The sequence below is a fragment of the Cydia amplana genome, chromosome 2, assembly GCF_948474715.1.
Source record: "Cydia amplana chromosome 2, ilCydAmpl1.1, whole genome shotgun sequence".
NCBI lineage: Eukaryota > Metazoa > Arthropoda > Insecta > Lepidoptera > Tortricidae > Cydia > Cydia amplana.
The window spans coordinates 24,613,127-24,632,124 of NC_086070.1; the positions used below are offsets into that span (position 1 = coordinate 24,613,127).

The window sequence follows — 18,998 nt, forward strand, 5'->3', positions numbered from 1 at the left end:
ACATTTTCACAGTGTCTTAAAAAATACTTTTTCACCTCAGCAGCTCGAACAAGGGTACTTTGATTCTTAAAAACAGTGAGCAAAATGCGATTTTGCTCACTGAGTGAGACAAAATGACATTCAAGTGACCTTTATAGTCAAATGTCATTTCAACATGCGGGGTCTAATAAAAGTTCGAAATACTTGGGTTCTATTATCTCTGTCCCTTTCACACTGTTAGCAAAAAGAAACAGACAAAAAAAAGTTAAAACGACATTCAACAGTATATTCACGGTTTATAATAGACCCCCGAAAAACTTCAGACCGCATCGTTCCAAACCACGTACGAGTATGAATTCTTAATAATTAATAAATAAAAATAAAGTTTAAGATTTCATAAAAACTGATAAAATACTATATTTTAGGTATTTTATTGTACAATTAAAATAACGAACTCAAAAAATACACAGATCATCACGCAAAATTAATTATTTTACTTTTAAGAATTTTTACCAAAGTTGACAAATAGTACGTATCCGCAATTCGGACCGTATCTTACAAAGATTTTTTTTGTTGTCAAAGTTGGCGATTGAAGTGTCAGTTATTGTTTGTTATTTCTATATTATTTTACTGGAATTTATTATGTATTTCGTTTTGTTTTTGTGTTCCATTGCGGTAATTAAACTTAATTGTTTGTATATCTTAAGAAAACATGAGTGCAGGTATTAAGTGATGAAGAAGGATTACATTTTTCAAGTTGTCTAATAGGTATGTTCTCACTGCGCTGAGGTGAAAAATGTTGTGTACTACACGAGATCAAAGTTATTTACATCTCGTGCGCTTTTGAGTCCCTTACTACGCTCAAGATTCTAAATTAGATTCACTCGCTACGCTCGTGAATCTATTATAGAATCTTTCGCTTGCACAGGACTCAAAATAAGCACTCGAAGAAATATCAAACTTTGATCACTTGTTGTACAAATAACTATTTAATTCAATGTAATTCCAATGACGTAGTAAATGTTAAAAGGTTTCACAGTGTGTCAGGAATCAAGTTGTTGAATCCTTGAAAAAGTAGTAAACGACGTTCCTTCGATATCGTCTTGGGTCGTCCCATTCGTTTTTCGTCAAGTTCTTAAATTAGCCCTATTCTGCTTTCGTCACGCATTCTACATTGAAAGCCACCGACGATTGTGACGAATTTAGAATGGGTGACGAAAGCAGAATAGGACTAATTTAAGAACTTGACGAAAAACGAATGGGACGACCCAAGACGATACCGTTCCTTCCTGATATATCCCATTTGCACAGACGTAAATTCCCACACACGATAAGGCAGGTAAAAACCTACTTCGCGAATCAAATCGAAACGAAATGTCATAGGTCAGTCTTTATCAACTATTGTCGACTCAACTAGCCAACATAAGTAGGTCTCCAAGTATAAGTGTGTGTTTTTATTACAGTTCACCTTTTTTATGTTTGTTACTTACCACGGAACTCCGTCATGTGTCGGAAAATTCGGAAAACCGATTTGGAAAATTCTTTAGTTGTTAAAAATATATAGTTTCAAGTTGGTACTATTTAAATCAAATCCAGTTCTGACGATGGTATCCATTAGCATTTGAGGATGCCGCATACATTCGGGTCGCGCGTCCTGGCTTGCGGTCTAAAAACATTTCTGTACCCAACACCTCGAGTTATGGTCATGAGGCGATCACTCGTCTACGCTCAAGAATACTTATTTATCCAATGCGCGAGCGCATCTCATTATATTTCAGCACTGTTTACTATCATGCCAGTCGGCCGCCAGCCGTCCAAGATGGCGGCGCGATGCGTGTTAGCGCTGTGTTTTGTTTTGCTAGTCGTCGACGCAAAGGTGTTCACGAGGTGTCAACTCACCAGGGAGCTGCTCAAGATTAATTTTCAGAGGACGTTTCTTAGTAATTGTGAGTAGATTTAGGTTAATAATACTTATATTATAACATATAATTATTATTGTAATTAACACGACTCTGCAGAAATTGGTAACTCGTAATTAACTATATTTTACATGGGGTCTTTCGACCACTACAGCAGTAAACGTGTTAATAAGGCCAGACGATGATAAGAGACTATTTTTATTATTAATATTTTCTTTTCGATAACATTTTTTTAAATTCAAAAGTTATGTTTCGATTTAGGTGCGTACTGTAATGACATTTCATATACATACCTAATATAAACGCTGACTGCTAAGTCAAGTAGGTACCTCTTTAATTTCATAAACTTATTTAATTTTAGTAGGTATACAATACATGTATATAGGTATAGTTTAGACAGGTTTATTTGAAAATGACCGGAATACCGGTTGCTTTAATACTTAACCCGGTATGCCGCGAAGAGTAATAATATAACCTGCCTATTTATTATAATTATGACATTTCAATATCACAATCACTTTTTTTAATTAGTGGCCAATATTTGGGCACATTATACATACTTATGTATACCTACTATGCAATAGATCTAATTAAATGCTGTTATTTAATTCATAATTATTTAAATATGACGTGGGTAATTTTACAATTTTACGCACCCACTTAAGAAATAAAATTAAGCTAATCAAACCGTACAGCATGCAAAACAACATAGCAACAAAGAGTAAAGAGTGGGTACATTAACTATAGTTAAAATGATGTCCAAGGTCGCTTTTGTTTACTCTAATAACAATACTATATAATTTGCCGGCACGGCTTTGTTCCGATAAACTATTATTTGAGGTTATGCCACGTTATGGTTTACCGGCGATCGGAGTAAGTAGATAACCAGGAAAATGATTCTCATGAACATACTCCTAAAGCAGACCTAAAGGCCCAATTCGAACAATGCTTATAAGCGAATTTAAACTGTTGTGAGACATACTAACATTGAATAATTTTACGGTTTAGACTCACTTGTTTTAAGTCACTCGCGCGACATGTTTTGGAGAGCCTAGGTCTCCTTTCAATGCTTATAAGGTAGCGATACGATACCTACCGATACTTTGCATAATCTCGTATTCAGAATTAGAAAGAGAAAACTCACATCGAGTACTGTTTATTACACGACGACACATAATATTAGATAAAGAACGCCGCTGCATTACCTACTACCTATCATTTCGTCACTCGATTTATCAAGGAAATTAACAAATACAACGTCGGGTACAGTCGCCATCATATACATCGGAGCGACCAGAGCGCTCACAAATATCTGAACACGCCTCTATTGTCAAAGCGTCAGAGTCGTGTTCAGATATTTTTGAGCACGTCGGCCGCTCCGATATATCTGATGGCGACTGTACAATGACGCCGCAACAGTAATGCAGCTGCAGTTGACATCAGAACTTTACGTTTATGCATCTGTGGGCGTAGCATGGTTTAATTTTTATGTCCTGTCACTATGCCAGTCACTTTCGCACTTACATACTTGTTAGAACGTGACAGGCATGATGACAAACGATAAAAATACGACCGTGCTACCACCGCTGGTGTAGTTCGGCCTTTAAGATAACAATATCATAATTTTTATTATCTCTTAAAAATATTTTGCTTAAACGAAAACCTAGGCACTATTAAAGATAGTAACAAGATATCATGTATTACTTGCAAAATGGCTGGATGTTAGGTTAATCTGCATATTCAGATCCAGACAATAAGACCACTTGCTTTCGTAGTGAACTAAAATATACTTGTAAGGTACATTAGGGTTATTTTGTAAGCGAGATAATTGAAAATCTCTTAAGATAAGATAGATAACATAAGATAAATTTATTGTCAAAACTGTGTACCTATTGAGGTATAACAGGTCTTATTAAATACTTCAAAAGTCCAAAGTCTTGCTTGTCTATTTCTTTTAAGCACAAAGTACAGCCATCCTCTTTCAACATACGTTTACCATTCGCTCCGGTCGCTAGCCGTAGGTGTATGTATACCGTGATTGCCATGATACAATTTCTTAGCGATATTCCGTTTGGTGTTTTTTTTTTAATATTACTTACTTCTTCTTGTATTTATGTGTAACACATATTAGTATCGAAAATTACATAACTTGTGACGGCTCACGCTCTGCATATGAAAAACTTATCGTAATAACCTCAGTACACCTTTTTACTAGCAAAATATGCAGACTTTTATACGCGTCTCAAGCAGATGAGTGTTTAGGGAATATTTTCAGCAAAGAAATTGAAATTGAAACGACTCGCTTACGGATGGTTCACGAAATTGATTCTAGGTATTTCAATGTATCTAACGTTTTGACATAAAAGTTCAGTATTGAATTATAAAATTTTGTTAAAATTAGGTAGGTACGTGGTTTGATTGTTATCATGTTTATTATTTGCTTCAGTGGCAATAAAAATATTATAAGATGACGCTATGCGAGAGCAAATACCTTCATAAAGTATTGAGAGAAACAACAATTCGCAATTATGTACGTGCGCTCACATATTCATATATTAATGTCTCTGTAAATAGTAATAAATTATCATATCTAACATAATTAAGACCCGTCTTTGTAAGTGTGACTCAATACTAAGTAATACTCGCAGATATGAAATTTGACGGAGTTCATAAAAAAAAGAACCGGCCAGGTGCGAGTCGGACTCGCGTTCCAAGGGTTCCGTACATTAAGTCCGACTCACGTTTGACTGCACATTTATAATAGGTTTTCCTGTCATCTATAGGTAAAGAATTATTTTGTGTATTTTTTTCAAAATTTTACACCCATTCGTTTCTTATTAAAAACATTTGATAAAACTATAAATCATCATTCCACACAGGCGAAGTCGTGTATAATAGGTAACCAACGCCCTTGTAACATCGCTTAATATGTGTAAGCATCCATAGGCTATGACATCCCTTTACGATCAGGATCGTAAGTTGTTTGTCATGGTATAAAAAACATCATTCATGGGGAAACAATAGAATACGGGGAAACCCGCGGCAGAGGCGTGACGATGGAACGCAATTTTGTCATGTAACATGGCGTCGTATTGTCATGCGTCGGGCTAGTCAAAGTCAAGGTCCGACCACCAGAGTAATATTTGCCTACCTATTTGTTTAAATTTGGATTCAATAACAAAAGGCTATATGTGACGTTATCTATGAAAAGGGACCTTATTTATTGTCGATGGCGGTTACGCCATTATTAACGATGCTCCGATATATATACAATGCCGCGCGACGCTGTGCGGCGTAAGCGCCATCGACAATAAGGTCCATTTTCATAGATAATGCCCCATATGACTTACCTCAACATAGGGTGACTGCTCTATAGCAGGGTAGGGTTATTGGCCACTAGTTACATAGTAATTGGCCACTCTTGACAATAAGGCTTCGATTGGCTTGATTCTTTCTGATTTGTTAGGGGTGGCCATAACTATAGAAGTAAAAATGTTAAACAAAAAAGACTTTTAAATGAAAATTACAGAATTTTGTCAGGGAATAAAGACGACGAGTGTGAGTATAGTTATCACATAATAATATACACTGGACCTTGATCAAATCGACTCGCCTACACTAGTCGAGCGTCAGTAATGACACCACGAGCAAAATCCGTGAATGATAGTAGAATAATGGGTTCATCACCTTGTCTAATTTCGACTTTTATAATAATAATGATTCTGCGAATTACATTTCCCATACAACGCGGTTGTACGTATATATAAAGCAGATACATTTAATGTACATCATTAGGCACCTTTTTCAAGTCGTATTTTACTCAAATTGTGAGAGCGCTTTGGGCTCACGACAGGGGGGCGATATTTGAATGACTGAATAAAAAAAAAATTAAGTAAAATTTTACTAAAAATACTGACAAGGCCGACCGACAAGGTACCTGACAAGCAAAATTTTGAACATTTAAGTATATTAAAAGAGTAATTGGGATAAAATGTAAAATCCCGCGCGGTGGCCATTTCTTTTCTCGCAAGTTTCGCGCGTCGCTCCATATCTTAAGTTCCCTTCAAATTTTCTGGCTTTACGCATTCTCTTAAAAATCTCCCAGCATGTTCCCTTTTACATCTTCGACGGCTCCTAATATAATAATGGTATAGTACAGAGTACTAAAATGTTAACGGCTTCAGTTTTACTATCCCGCTCATCAGCATTAAATAACGTCACCGTAATAATGGAACTTTAATTAGCTTATTTACTTTGGTTTAATCAGGTTCATTATAGCGAGCGCTGAAAATTGTATGCATTATCTTCATATCATTACCCCATATAGTATTATGGTTCACACATACTTAATAAGTATTGGAACACCGGTTTGAATTTGGTGTTTGTTTCGTGAGAATAAGGTAATCAATAGGGATATTGATACATATTGATTTAGATTACAAAACTTAGTTCAAGATATAGAGAATGAGCATTTTGTCATTCTACCCAAAAAAAGAGTTACTGTCCCTATTTTTTTAATTATAGGACATTCTTACACAGATTGACTAATTCCCACAGTAAGTTCAAGAAGGCTTGTGTTGTGGGTACTCAGACAACAATATAATATACAATACATAGAAAACACCCTAGACTCAGGAAAAAATATCTGTGCTCTTCACACAAATAAATACGCTTACCGGGATTCAAACCCAGGACCGCGGCTTCACTCCTAGACTCAGGAACAAATATCTGTGCTCTTCACACAAATAAATACGCTTACCGGGATTCAAACCCAGGACCGCGGCTTCACAAGCAGGGTCGCCACCCACTAGGCCAGACCAGTCGTCTTTATTAGAAGCAAATCAACAGAAACAACCATTTGCTATTTTAAGCAAAATATTTTAGATTTTAACATAAGTGCGTGTTCGTAGATACCTAAATAGGTACTTACGTTGTTATCATAATGATAAAGATGATGACAGACGTTATCTCAAGTCGATTGAGATTCTCGACGACTTCCCATGAATTGTGATAGATAACCTATCCTATCGGATGCTTCAGAACCACACTATCTGTGATGTGTAAATTGGACAGTATATTCCCTGGCTAAATATAAACTTATAACACTTTAAACTCTCGCGTTTTGTACACATATTTAATTTCACAAACAGCTGGTGCAACTCAGCTGAAACGTCGGAATTTAAGGTAAAAACAATGAAAATATATCGCGTTAGACTTATTTGTGAAATTAAATAAATATAAACTTGTCAAGTAGGCTCATTTTGAAGTTTGTTTTGTTGCATTTTTAGTATGTCTTGCTTTGTTTCAGGGGTGTGTCTGATAGAGCAAGAGAGCGATAGAAACACTGCTGCTTTAGTCACTAAGTCTGCACGAAGAAAGTATTATGGATTGTTCCAAGTAAGAAACTAAACGATTAAGGATGGCTCAAATATATTGTAAAAAAAATTACGGCGGCAAATTGATGTTTTTTTAACAAACGTATGCGCTTGTTTGATCAAAGCTAAAGGAGAATATTAGTTATTTTGATGTAATCGATTTTTTTCGATCGATATTAAACTTTCGTGAGACATATTTTAAACTGTTTGGACGACAATTTTAAACCAAGTCAAGTCAAAGTCAAGTTTATATTTATGTAATTTAAACTTTTAATGACATTTTGCAACAGACGTTTTAAGCAAGAATAATGCTGTTATAAATACCTTGTCAAGGTAGTTTTGGGCCAACCTGTACAAATTGTACAATACCTTTCCCAATTTCCGACAAATCTAATTGAGGCCTAGTTCGTAAGTTCGTTAGTAGTAATATCGATACAATTCTAAAATCGAACTTGTTGATTTTTCCTGGTGCGTAACTTTCGAAGCTTTTGCCATTTACATACAATCTTTTAGGTTCGAATCAACGTGTTTTTTAAAATATGTTATATATATGTATTTTCTGTTCTTCAGATTGGGAGTGAGTGGTGCAAGGAAGGAAAGAAAGGCGGCAAATGCGACATCACTTGCGAAGGTGAGCTTCAGATGCGCAGTCGTTAGAAAATTTATGTCAGAAGGGAAAAAACGGAACCCTTATAGGATAACTTTGTTTTCCGTCCGTCTGTCTGTAATATATTCCGACACTCTCAAGGACATCAAAATTGATAGGGTACTTCCCGTTGACCTAGAACTATGAAATTTGGAAAGTAATATTATCTTACACTACAAATACAGGGAAAAATCAGAACACTACTTTGTAAAAAAAAATAAGTGCAAGTCCGACTCGCACCTAGCCGGTTTTTTAGGGTTCCGTAGCCAAATGGCAAAAAACGGAACCCTTATAGATTCGTCATGTCTGTCTGTCTGTCTGTCCGTCTGTCTGTCCGTCCGTATGTCACAGCCACTTTTCTCCGAAACTATAAGAACTATACTGTTGAAACTTGGTAAGTAGATGTATTCTGTGAACCGCATTAAGATTTTCACACAAAAATAGAAAAAAAACAATAAATTTTTGGGGTTCCCCATACTTCGAACTGAAACTCAAAATTTTTTTTTCATCAAACCCATACGTGTGGGGTATCTATGGATAGGTCTTCAAAAATGATATTGAGGTTTCTAATATAATTTTTTTCCTAACTGAATAGTTTGCGCGAGAGACACTTCCAAAGTGGTAAAATGTGTGTCCCCCCCCCTGTAACTTCTAAAATAAGAGAATGATAAAACTAAAAAAAATATATGATGTACATTACCATGTAAACTTCCACCGAAAATTGGTTTGAACGAGATCTAGTAAGTAGTTTTTTTTTATACGTCTTAAATCGCCTAAATACGGAACCCTTCATGGGCGAGTCCGACTCGCACTTGGCCGCTTTTTTAAATCTGCACCGTCTAAGGGTTAAATAAGGTAATTATAGTTACTCAAACCAATTTATCAGTAGGTAAATATGTATTTAGGAACAAAAAAACCATACTCGTCCTTAATTTTGGGTGCCACGTGCTAGTGTAAGACAAAGATATTATGAATATTATGATTCTCTCTGGATATGTTTGAAATGAGACAGTCCTTTGACACACTTTAGTTTAATTTCTTTCGTTTTCAGCGTTACTGGACGATGACATTAAGGACGACAGCGCATGCGCGTTGAAGGTGTTCGAGCAGGAAGGATTCAAGTACTGGTCCAAATGGGAAGCTCGGTGCAAAGGACACGTACTACCTGATATTGAGAAGTAAGTTAAAGGATGACTCACGCTAGAACGGTCCGGGCCCGGACCGGGGCGCCCGACACTTCTTTTTCTATGACAGATCCGTGATGGCGTCCCTTTTACACACTTCAATTATCTTTAAGCTTAAGCGTCATTTTTGATGTCAAAATGAGATTAAAGTGGATATCTATATGTAAGTTTTAATCGGTATTTCTCTGCCTGATTCGAATTTTAAGATTCGTCAAATATTACTTCTACATGTCTAATCCACGTCGTATCATTATTTGACGTATCTTAAAGTTCGAATCGGGACGTTAGTTACTATCTCAATAGATACTACCTAGTCATAGGACTTGTCTCGCAATATTACAAGTTTCAGTTCGCATTTGTGTTTGGAGCATTCCACCAGATTGTCGCTAACTATAGCGTATTCTACACTGAAACTTGGGTGTATTGGTTTGAGTTGTCATTGTCTTAGCTGGTTATCAGACTGGAAACAATTAGCTTTCGGTTTTTTTTTTCTTACTATATAATTATGTTCAAGACTAGCAGTCAATTGAGTAAAATGCTCCTAAATTGAAAATATACTATAATATATGATTATTATTTTTAAGCATAATGAAGTAGGTATAATATAGTTTTGAAGACGCTCGAGCTCGACGCTCCCTCATGTTTTCGTCCTTATATTCATTATTAATGCACCTATAATGTGGTATAAGAGATTAGTTGTCAGCTAACATGGAACACCGCTAATCTCCTTATACAAACAGTTTGAGCTTGAAGCCATAGTGCAACCCAGACATCTTGTTAAATGACTTATCGACCAACGCGCCGTCACAGGGTTAACTAATTTGGTTAAGTTGAGAACATTCTACACCGTAAGTAACTTGAGCGTCTTAGTCTTGGTTTTACTTAGTTGTGTTAGGCGGTTATCATACTGGGACACATTAGTTGACAACCGCCTTAAGTAACACTCTGAAATAACATGAACATTCAACTAACAATTTCACTACATAGTATAAAACAAAGTCGCTTCCCTGACTGTCTGTCTGTATGTATGCTTAGATAAACTACGCCACGGATTTTGATGCGGTTTTTAGGGTTCCGTAGCCAAATGGCAAAAAACGGAACCCTTATAGATTCGTCATGTCTGTCTGTCTGTCTGTCTGTCCGTCTGTCCGTCTGTCCGTCTGTCCGTCTGTCCGTCTGTCCGTCCGTATGTCACAGCCACTTTTTTCCGAAAATATAAGAACTATACTGTTGAAACTTGGTAAGTAGATGTATTCTGTGAACCGCATTAAGATTTTCATACAAAAATAGAAAAAAAAATTTTTTTTGGGGGGTTCCCCATACTTAGAACTGAAACTCAAAAAAAAATTTTTCATCAAACCCATACGTGTGGGGTATCTATGGATAGGTCTTCAAAAATGATATTGAGATTTCTAATATCATTTTTTTCTAAACTGAATAGTTTGCGCGAGAGACACTTCCAAAGTGGTAAAATGTGTCCCCCCCCCTGTAACTTCTAAAATAAGAGAATGATAAAACTAAAAAAAATATATGATATACATTACCATGCAAACTTTCACCGAAAATTGGTTTGAACAAAATCTAGTAAGTAGTTTTTTTTAATACGTCATAAATCCCCTAAATACGGAACCCTTCATGGGCGAGTCCGACTCGCACTTTGCCGCTTTTTTTAATAGATACAGTGATTCACGGGGAAGGTTTATGTATAATTTGTTAACCCGTACGAAGCCGGGCGGGTCGCTAGTAATATCTATGTCTGGTTCTGGTACAGTCTACGTCAAATATTTTTCGCCTTATTACTAAGGAGTAAGGTGCAAAAGTGTATATATATTTTTGACGTCGTCTGTACTCGTTTTCCTTGCTACTAATTCGCCTTATTACTAAGGAGTAAGGTGCAAAAGTGTATATATATTTTTGACGTCGTCTGTACTCGTTTTCCTTGCTACTAATTGATTTGCAAGGAAGTTCTAGGAAGTAGGTAGACCTTTGATGTATAAAACTTTTACTAGCTTTCCTATTCTCTTATGTAAACGTAAGTTCAGCGTTTTTTTTTAAATGTAGTTAATATTTCTGTTTTTCAAGATGTCCTGACTGGAAATACCCGCCGTCCAGATCATCAGTTTCACCAGGCAGGGACAAGCGAAGAGTCAAGCGATCCAAGCGATCAAAACTCGGCTTGAGAAAACTCCTGCGCATTCCGAACAACAATGCGAAGAATTTGTAAATACTTATACTGTTAATAAAGTACCTGAGGCTTCTTTCATTATTGTTTTCCTGAGCCAAATAACTACGGAATATTACTTTAAGAAAACAATTAAGTTGTTTAAATCGGACTTTTATTATAATAGAATTCCACGTAAAAAGAAAAAAACATTACGTAAAATGTTATCATTGAATCAAGAAATAGTAAAGATTCCGACGAAAATGTGGTTTCAAATAAATTTAATCTAAAGAGTAGTGATTTACGAAGGAGAGGAATGCTCTGATTAAATCCATAAAGTAGGCGCCCAATCGGGACCTGGGAAGCCTTAAAGATGGAGGATCGTATTTGATACTTTACCATCACGGCTTGATATTTTTACTTTAAAAATTCCTTTTAAACCCCAAGTTATCATACTTTTCGAAATCAGGACAAGGTGATATTATGTAGTTCTAATTAAACCTCATCTTCCTGGCGTCTTGTCTTTTTGCCACGGATCATAGAAGCCTGGGAATCCGCTTGGCAAGTAATCCAAGAATTGGCCTACGCACTCGTTTTGACGTAAGCGACAGCCATCTGATCTCGAAACCCAGAGGGGAATTAGTCCGGTTTCATCACGATGACCTTCACCGTAAAGTTGTCAATATCAAATGATTATATCGTATAAATTAAAAAAAAAATTAATTCTTATTAAATAGCAGACAAGAAATGTGTAATTTTTTTTTTAGTTTTATCATTCTCTTATTTTAGAAGTTAGGGGGGGGGGGGGGGGGGGGCACACATTTTACCACTTTGGAAGTGTCTCTCGCGCAAACTATTCAGTTTAGAAAAAAATGATATTAGGAACCTCAATATCATTTTTGAAGACCTATCCATAGATACCCCACACGTATGGGTTCGATGAAAAAAAAATTTTTGAGTTTCAGTTTGAAGTATGGGGAACCCCAAAAATTAATTGTTTTTTTTCTATTTTTGTGTGAAAATCTTAATGCGGTTCACAGAATACATCTACTTACCAAGTTTCAACAGTATAGTTCTTATAGTTTCGGAGAAAAGTGGCTGTGACATACGGACGGACAGACAGACGGACAGACAGACGGACAGACAGACGGACAGACAGACGGACAGACAGACATGACGAATCTATAAGGGTTCCGTTTTTTGCCATTTGGCTACGGAACCCTAAAAATAAACATCATAAGCATGTTGGAAAATAAAATCTACCCAGAAGAGTTGAATGAATATGTTTCGAATTCGTGGAAAAATATAGTTGAGCTTTATTTATTTCCCTGACAAACCGTACTAACCACTGCAAGTGTTTCCACTATTCCTGTCGTTGTTATATGTATATGTCTCTAATATTTGTAAGATTTTGTATTTTGTCTTAATCGATTGTGTATTTTGTTAATTGTGTAATCTTCTGTTCTGCCTATATACAATCTAAAATAACCAGACACACACGCGCGTAAACACACATAAACACACACATATTCTAAAAATCATACATACAGAATACTCACACACGCGCGCGTACACACGCATCATAGTTTCGTATGTTTAAATTATCTTTCTTTAATTTTAATTTTAATATTGTTGAAACTGAAATATAAAATGTCTAACTTGTAACATTACTGACGCTTGTAATTGGGAAGGAACTGGCTCTTGAGACACAGGGACACCTACTTTGAGAGCCAGGAACCAATGCTATGTAACCACTCAAAGTTGCAATAAAGATTATTTTATTTTTTATTTTTATTTTTATATATTTTATATATATTAATTGTGTGTTTTTGCAGCAATCAATTAAACGCTTTATCTATCTATCATCTATCCGTATCGTATTTTCACCACCACCACCACATCGTATGTTATGTTCGTTGCTAATTTAATAGTGAATATAAATTATTATGATTAAAGAGTTAAATTAAAAAAAGCGGCCAAGTGCGAGTCGGACTCGCCCATGAAGGGTTCCGTATTTAGGCGATTTATGACGTATTAAAAAAAAACTACTTGCTAGATCTCGTTCAAACCAATTTTCGGTGGAAGTTTACATGGTAATGTACATCATATATTTTTTTTAGTTTTATCATTCTCTTATTTTAGAAGTTACAGGGGGGGGACATACATTTTACCACTTTGGAAGTGTCTCTCGCACAAACTATTCAGTTTAGAAAAAAATGATATTAGAAACCTTAATACTATTCAGTTTAGAAAAAAATGATATTAGAAACCTCAATATCATTTTTGAAGACCTATCCATAGATACCCCACACGTATGGGTTTGATGGAAAAAAAAATTTTGAGTTTCAGTTCGAAGTATGGGGAACCCCAAAAATTTATTGTTTTTTTTTCTATTTTTGTGTGAAAATCTTAATGCGGTTCACAGAATACATCTACTTACCAAGTTTCAACAGTATAGTTCTTATAGTTTCGGAGAAAAGTGGCTGTGACATACGGACGGACAGACAGACGGACAGACAGACAGACATGACGAATCTATTAGGGTTCCGTGATCACATGTTTTTTACAAAAAAAGTTTCCCGCTTGACCTGTCTTATAAGTTTTTCTTCTGTCTTAGTAGTTTCAGAGGTGTTGTTATTTTCCAATTTACCTCTAAAAATGCCGCCTAAGAAAAAAAAAAACATTTATTTACGTTAGGTACTCGTTCGTTGAAACTTAGACTCCGAATCAAATATAAATTTCTTTAAAAAGTACCTCCTTTCATTGCTCTCGAGTTTATAATTATTTTCAGATTCCCAAAACCGGAACTTTAAGGTCATAGTAATTGTTCTGAGCTAATAACATCAAACGCTGCGAAAGCCTGAATAGCGAAATAAAACAAAAGCAAAAACCTGGTAAAGGAATTTCAAAGTCAAAGTCAAAATGTACTTTATTCATGTAGGCCTAGTAACAAGCACTTATGAAAAAGCAGGAAATTTCATTATGAAAAAGCAGGGTCTGTTTTGCCTGTTGGCTGTTGTGTTACTTTTTCAATTGGCCGGGAATGGAAAACGTTGTCAATTTTGGGTCTAAATTAATGAAAACTCTTTTTTTCCGGCAACTGCTGGTTCATAGATAAATACCTTAAAACTAGCATACATAAATAAATATGAAATACATCGTAAAAATTAAAAATGCACTCTATGGCTGTGATGTATTTCGCAACTCCGCTGTGTCAGGGAGCCGGCCGCGGAACCGCCGGTACTTGACACCCTTCGGCCAAAACTCAATTGGGCTAAATGAGTTTATGCAATTTTTACCAAAAGCATGGTGTATGAGAGAGAGAGACAGAGAAATTTTTTATTTAACACCAATTGTATCGATAACAATGAGTTTTTCGGAGCTTTTGACGCGAAATCAGCATCAGACTACGCGTCAAAAGTATTTACCATTCTGTAATAACTTAACAAAAAGAGCTATTACATACTTGTCAATATTTGTAATTGTTCTAAATGAGACTGACGACTACTTTTGAACAAAGCTGTAGAGATATACTATATTTGAAAATTTATTCCAGGTCGACTGTACTAAAATAGATTACATTTGATATGTATACAGGGTTATATTTGGACAGTTAGCCATATTGTGCGAGGTGATTAGGTAGGTCATACTGAACAACTTTTTCTATGGGACTAACCCCGAAATCCCAAAAAAAATTTGGCCTTCCCATAGAAAACTTCGACATCCACTCGACCAAAATGTAATGAAACGGGCAAAAAAATGTTTGTGATTTCGGAGTTGGTCCCATAGTAAAAGTTGTTCAGTATGGCCTACCTAATCACCTCGCACAATATGGCTAACGGTCCAAATATAACCCTGTATAGTTCTAGATAGTAATACCTATGTATGTAAGTGCCACAGTAAAACCTGACTCATTCATAACGATACAAAGCAAATGTGCCGAATACTGCACAACGAAGCGTGATTCAGCCTTTATCCGTTGACCGAAAAATAATACCGCCGTTCACAAAATACTCGAATACCGGGTGCTTTGAAAAAAGGGCTGGACATGTTAATACGGGTCCGGCTTGCCCGAGCACGCGTGCATATTAATTTATAGAAAGGAATTATTTGAAAAGTTGCCTCAAATAAAAGCCAATTCTGTTATAAAAATGTAATATAGTTTTTATCTTGTTTTGATACGACCTTGATTGGAATTAGGTGTCGTCGCGTTATTGGTGCGCTGAGATTTCTAAAACATATTACATAATATCAAAAATTATTCATCCCTTGTACCTATTTATTCAATGCAAACCTCTTTGATTCTCTCGAATTGTTATAGCAAAATCGGCCTCGAGCGTTCAGTTATTTATTCAGCGATCCCTGACGAGGGATTTTGAGATAACCTTCGGACTGTTTGAGTAAGAAGGACTTTTGAAAAACAGGGCCAGACATGTCGTATCTGAGTGTCGATTTGGGGAGCAGTAATGGGCATTTTATCCTCTTGTCCGTGTTAAAGATAAAGATCCTGAACTAATTTTTAGTCGAATTTAAACCGTCGTGATACATACTAACATTAAAATAATAATTACGGTTTAAACTAACGTGTTTTTAGTCACTCGTGCGACATATTTTGGAGAACCTAGGTCTCCTTTCTTAGACACTAACAGTGCGAGTAGAATTTTTAGTCATCTTTAGCATTTTTTCTATAACAATTATTTCTCTCTGCATAGTAAGTACGACCGAAGTTTGAACCCACGATTTTTGATCACTACACATATGAAAGGTTATATTTTACAATCCTCTGCCCGCGATTTCGTCTGCATAATTATAAGTCTTTAAAATGCTCGTGCCCACCACACTATTCTCGTTTGTGAGATTTGAAAGAACTCTGCAGAAAAAAGCATGACAATTTATATCAAGCACTTTTTACTGTAACACAGGTTGTCCAGCGGCAGATTTTCGATTTAAATATTTAATTGCAAAAAAAAAAAATATTTAAATTTAAGCTACCAATTTATTTTTATGAAAGGTGATTTGATGATGATTTTATAGGAAATTATCTAAATGTCGATCTTCGCTGGCTGCCTCTGGTGTTTCAAGTTACTACGTTTTGCTTACGTATTGCTTACCATCAGGCGATTTGTCTGCTCATTTGCCACTATATTATAAAAAATAATAATAAGGACAACAATTTTGGCTCCGATGAAACCTATTCGCTAATTATACGCTTTCTTGCACCAAGTTCCTAGTTCAAACAAGGAGTTCAAAAGTTGAGCCTTTCCCTTGCGGATGCAAGACTTAAACCAACATAAACTTTAAAGGAATTGGTTTGTGATCCTAAGAGAAACGTCAAAATAATGAGAAAATACAGCTGGAGAGTTCGTGCTAACTCGTACATTGAACTTTGAATGTAGTCACAAAAGAACAGCTACTCGCATGAATACTAGCTAGATTCATTAAAAAACCTAGTCTAGAATAGTCAGTCGCTGGTGGTTGAAATGGGCAAGTGGATCGTCATCATCATAACAGTCATTTTCATAATTGTCATCATCATCATCCTTATAGCCTCCTGTCGCCCACTGCCTCTTTTCGTGTAGGTATACCACTTAACCCGGTCCTGGGCTGGTCTCACTCAGAAATGCCCCGCGATCTTCCGAATGTCTGCGTCCACCCTGCGAGCTAATGGATGCCAGGCGCTTCTTTCATCCTAAAGCGGCCACCAATCCGTTAACATTTTGGTCCACCTGCCATCTTCTTGGCAACATGTCCCATCTTATTCCATTTAAGCATTTGACTTTGATTAAACCTTATACAAATTCAATATAATAATTACAATTTGGCGTTTGCCACCTCTTAGGGTCAGTTGCACCAAACCGTCTGTCATCGTTAAAGCGTTCGCTAAATGCTATTGTATGGGAAGCTTCATGGGTCTCTGCTGCGTGACGTTGATCAGTCTGTTAATTGTGGTTGGTGCAACTGGCCCTTAATCGTCAATCTTTTGAACGGCTCTTAAAAGTATTTCACTGTATTCACATCTCATTTAGCAAAATATAACCTAAAGAGTTCCCAAATATTTTCTTTAAAAACTCTTTAATTACTCCAGAGAAATCCAAAATTGTTTGTATATTAAATTTTGGTGCAAACTTTCGTATCTCAATTATTAATAATAAATTCCCGAGCTACATTTCCTAGCGAAGTAGTTGGGAACAAAAGAGCTTTTTAACTTTTAATAAAGACACTTAGTTTATCCTTGAGTTCGAGGAGCTATCTTTGAAGCGCTTGTAAAACTGTAATATTCCGGGTGGGTACGATTAATTACTAGAGAACTTAGTACGAGTAAAGGTCACGTTCAGATATCAACTGTAGCTGCATTTCTGTTGCGTCGTTGTTGCCGCTGCTGTATCTGTCCATTTCCTTGATAAAATGAGTGATGTTCGCCGCCGCATAACTGCCGCGATTATGACTTTCACTCCGTTACTCCTTTTATCAAGGAAATTTGAACGTCACCTTAAACGTATTTCAATTCAAAATGGTTTAGTTTTAGAGTCAGTTCGGAAAGAGAAGAGTCGTGGAATGTATTGGGCCCCATACATTCCACGACTCTTCTCTTTCCGCAGAGACTCTAGTAGGTATCAATTGAAAATATGCAATTACGTTTAATTCCCGATATACAATTAATTCTCGACATAATGTAGCCGAGTACCTCCCTATCGTTACAAGCAGAGAACAGGTTATTTTTTTATTGGTTTGTTTCTTTTGCTTATATTTCTAACTACACTATTCTGACTTATTACTACTTACTTAATATAAATAATTAAGGATATTTTAAGGAACGATGTTTTATAAAGGACAATTATTCACTTTTATAATCCAACAAATTAGGTAAGTAATGCTATTTTTTCCATACCTAAATAAGTATTTGTTGTTGTTATTTTACGTGAATGTTATTACGTCAAACCATCACGATTTTGAAGTCCTCTGAAATCAAAACTACGTATACAAGACCAGATAAGTTCACCCCCAAGACTTAGATAAAGGCACAAACACACAAGCAGATGCAAAGGTTAACACAAATGTAACCGCCGCGACCACATAATGCCTTCCGGGCCGAATAACATTTATAAATTAGGGTGTAAGAAGGGTTCGTAACTGCGTTTTAATTAACGGGCTCGGGTCCAAATTGATTCGATTTGTTTAACGGCCAGCTATTTCGCGACCGTGTGTGTGTGTGTGGGACACATTGTCGTAGAAAATTACATGCTTATAAAGTACCATATATTTAAACTGTTTATACGACAACGGTTTCACTCACTTGAATTTTTAGTCGCTATTGGCGACATGTTTCGGGCCCTTCGGGGGTCCATCCTCAGGGCTCGAGTGCTCGCGGCGACTGCAACTCGTGCACTGCTCGCGCCGCCCGCCTCGTCGCTCGTTGCGCGCGCGCTGACAGGGCGGGGGCGGGGGGCGCGGTGCACTCCGCATCCGGAGTTGTCACGTGAAGGTTTGGTAGGGGGGCGGTTGCAGTCGCCGCGAGCACTCCTGAGGATGGACCCTCGAAGGGCCCGAAACAAGTCGCCAATAGCGCCTAAAAATTCAAGTGAGTGAAACCGTTGTCGTATAAACAGTTTAAAATATGTCTCACGAAAGTTTAATACCATATATTTGGTGAAACCAATTCGTCAGTAAGTAAGAACCAGGAAAACAATACTCATCCTTTTCGTTTGGGTGCTAGTACTAGTGTAAGATAAAGAT

General features: G+C 36.5%; 1 protein-coding gene and 1 long non-coding RNA gene across 2 annotated transcripts in view; both read left to right on the forward strand.

The window, feature by feature from the left end:
- Positions 1–1,756: 1,756 nt before the first annotated feature.
- LOC134661197 (lysozyme-like) lies at positions 1,757–11,360 on the forward strand. The gene is made up of 5 exons (XM_063517169.1): positions 1,757–1,925; positions 7,207–7,295; positions 7,844–7,904; positions 8,971–9,097; positions 11,186–11,360. Exons 1-5 carry the CDS (start codon positions 1,772–1,774, stop codon positions 11,325–11,327), a joined length of 573 nt encoding a protein of 190 aa, XP_063373239.1. The 5' UTR covers positions 1,757–1,771; the 3' UTR covers positions 11,328–11,360.
- Positions 11,361–12,065: 705 nt separating this feature from the next.
- LOC134661258 (uncharacterized) overlaps positions 12,066–18,998 on the forward strand; it is a 275,459-nt gene continuing 268,526 nt past the window's right edge. Inside the window, exon 1 of the long non-coding RNA XR_010097940.1 lies at positions 12,066–12,222. This is a non-coding gene — a long non-coding RNA (uncharacterized LOC134661258). The remainder of the gene's footprint in view (positions 12,223–18,998) is intronic.

Bases quoted from the DNA above. Each gene is read 5' to 3' on its own strand.
- LOC134661197 (XM_063517169.1), top strand. From the start codon at position 1,772: ATGCCAGTCGGCCGCCAGCCGTCCAAGATGGCGGCGCGATGCGTGTTA. The intron at 7,905-8,970 runs GTGAGCTTCAGA...TTTCGTTTTCAG, and splicing joins ATGCGACATCACTTGCGAAG to CGTTACTGGACGATGACATT. The intron at 9,098-11,185 runs GTAAGTTAAAGG...CTGTTTTTCAAG, and splicing joins GTACTACCTGATATTGAGAA to ATGTCCTGACTGGAAATACC.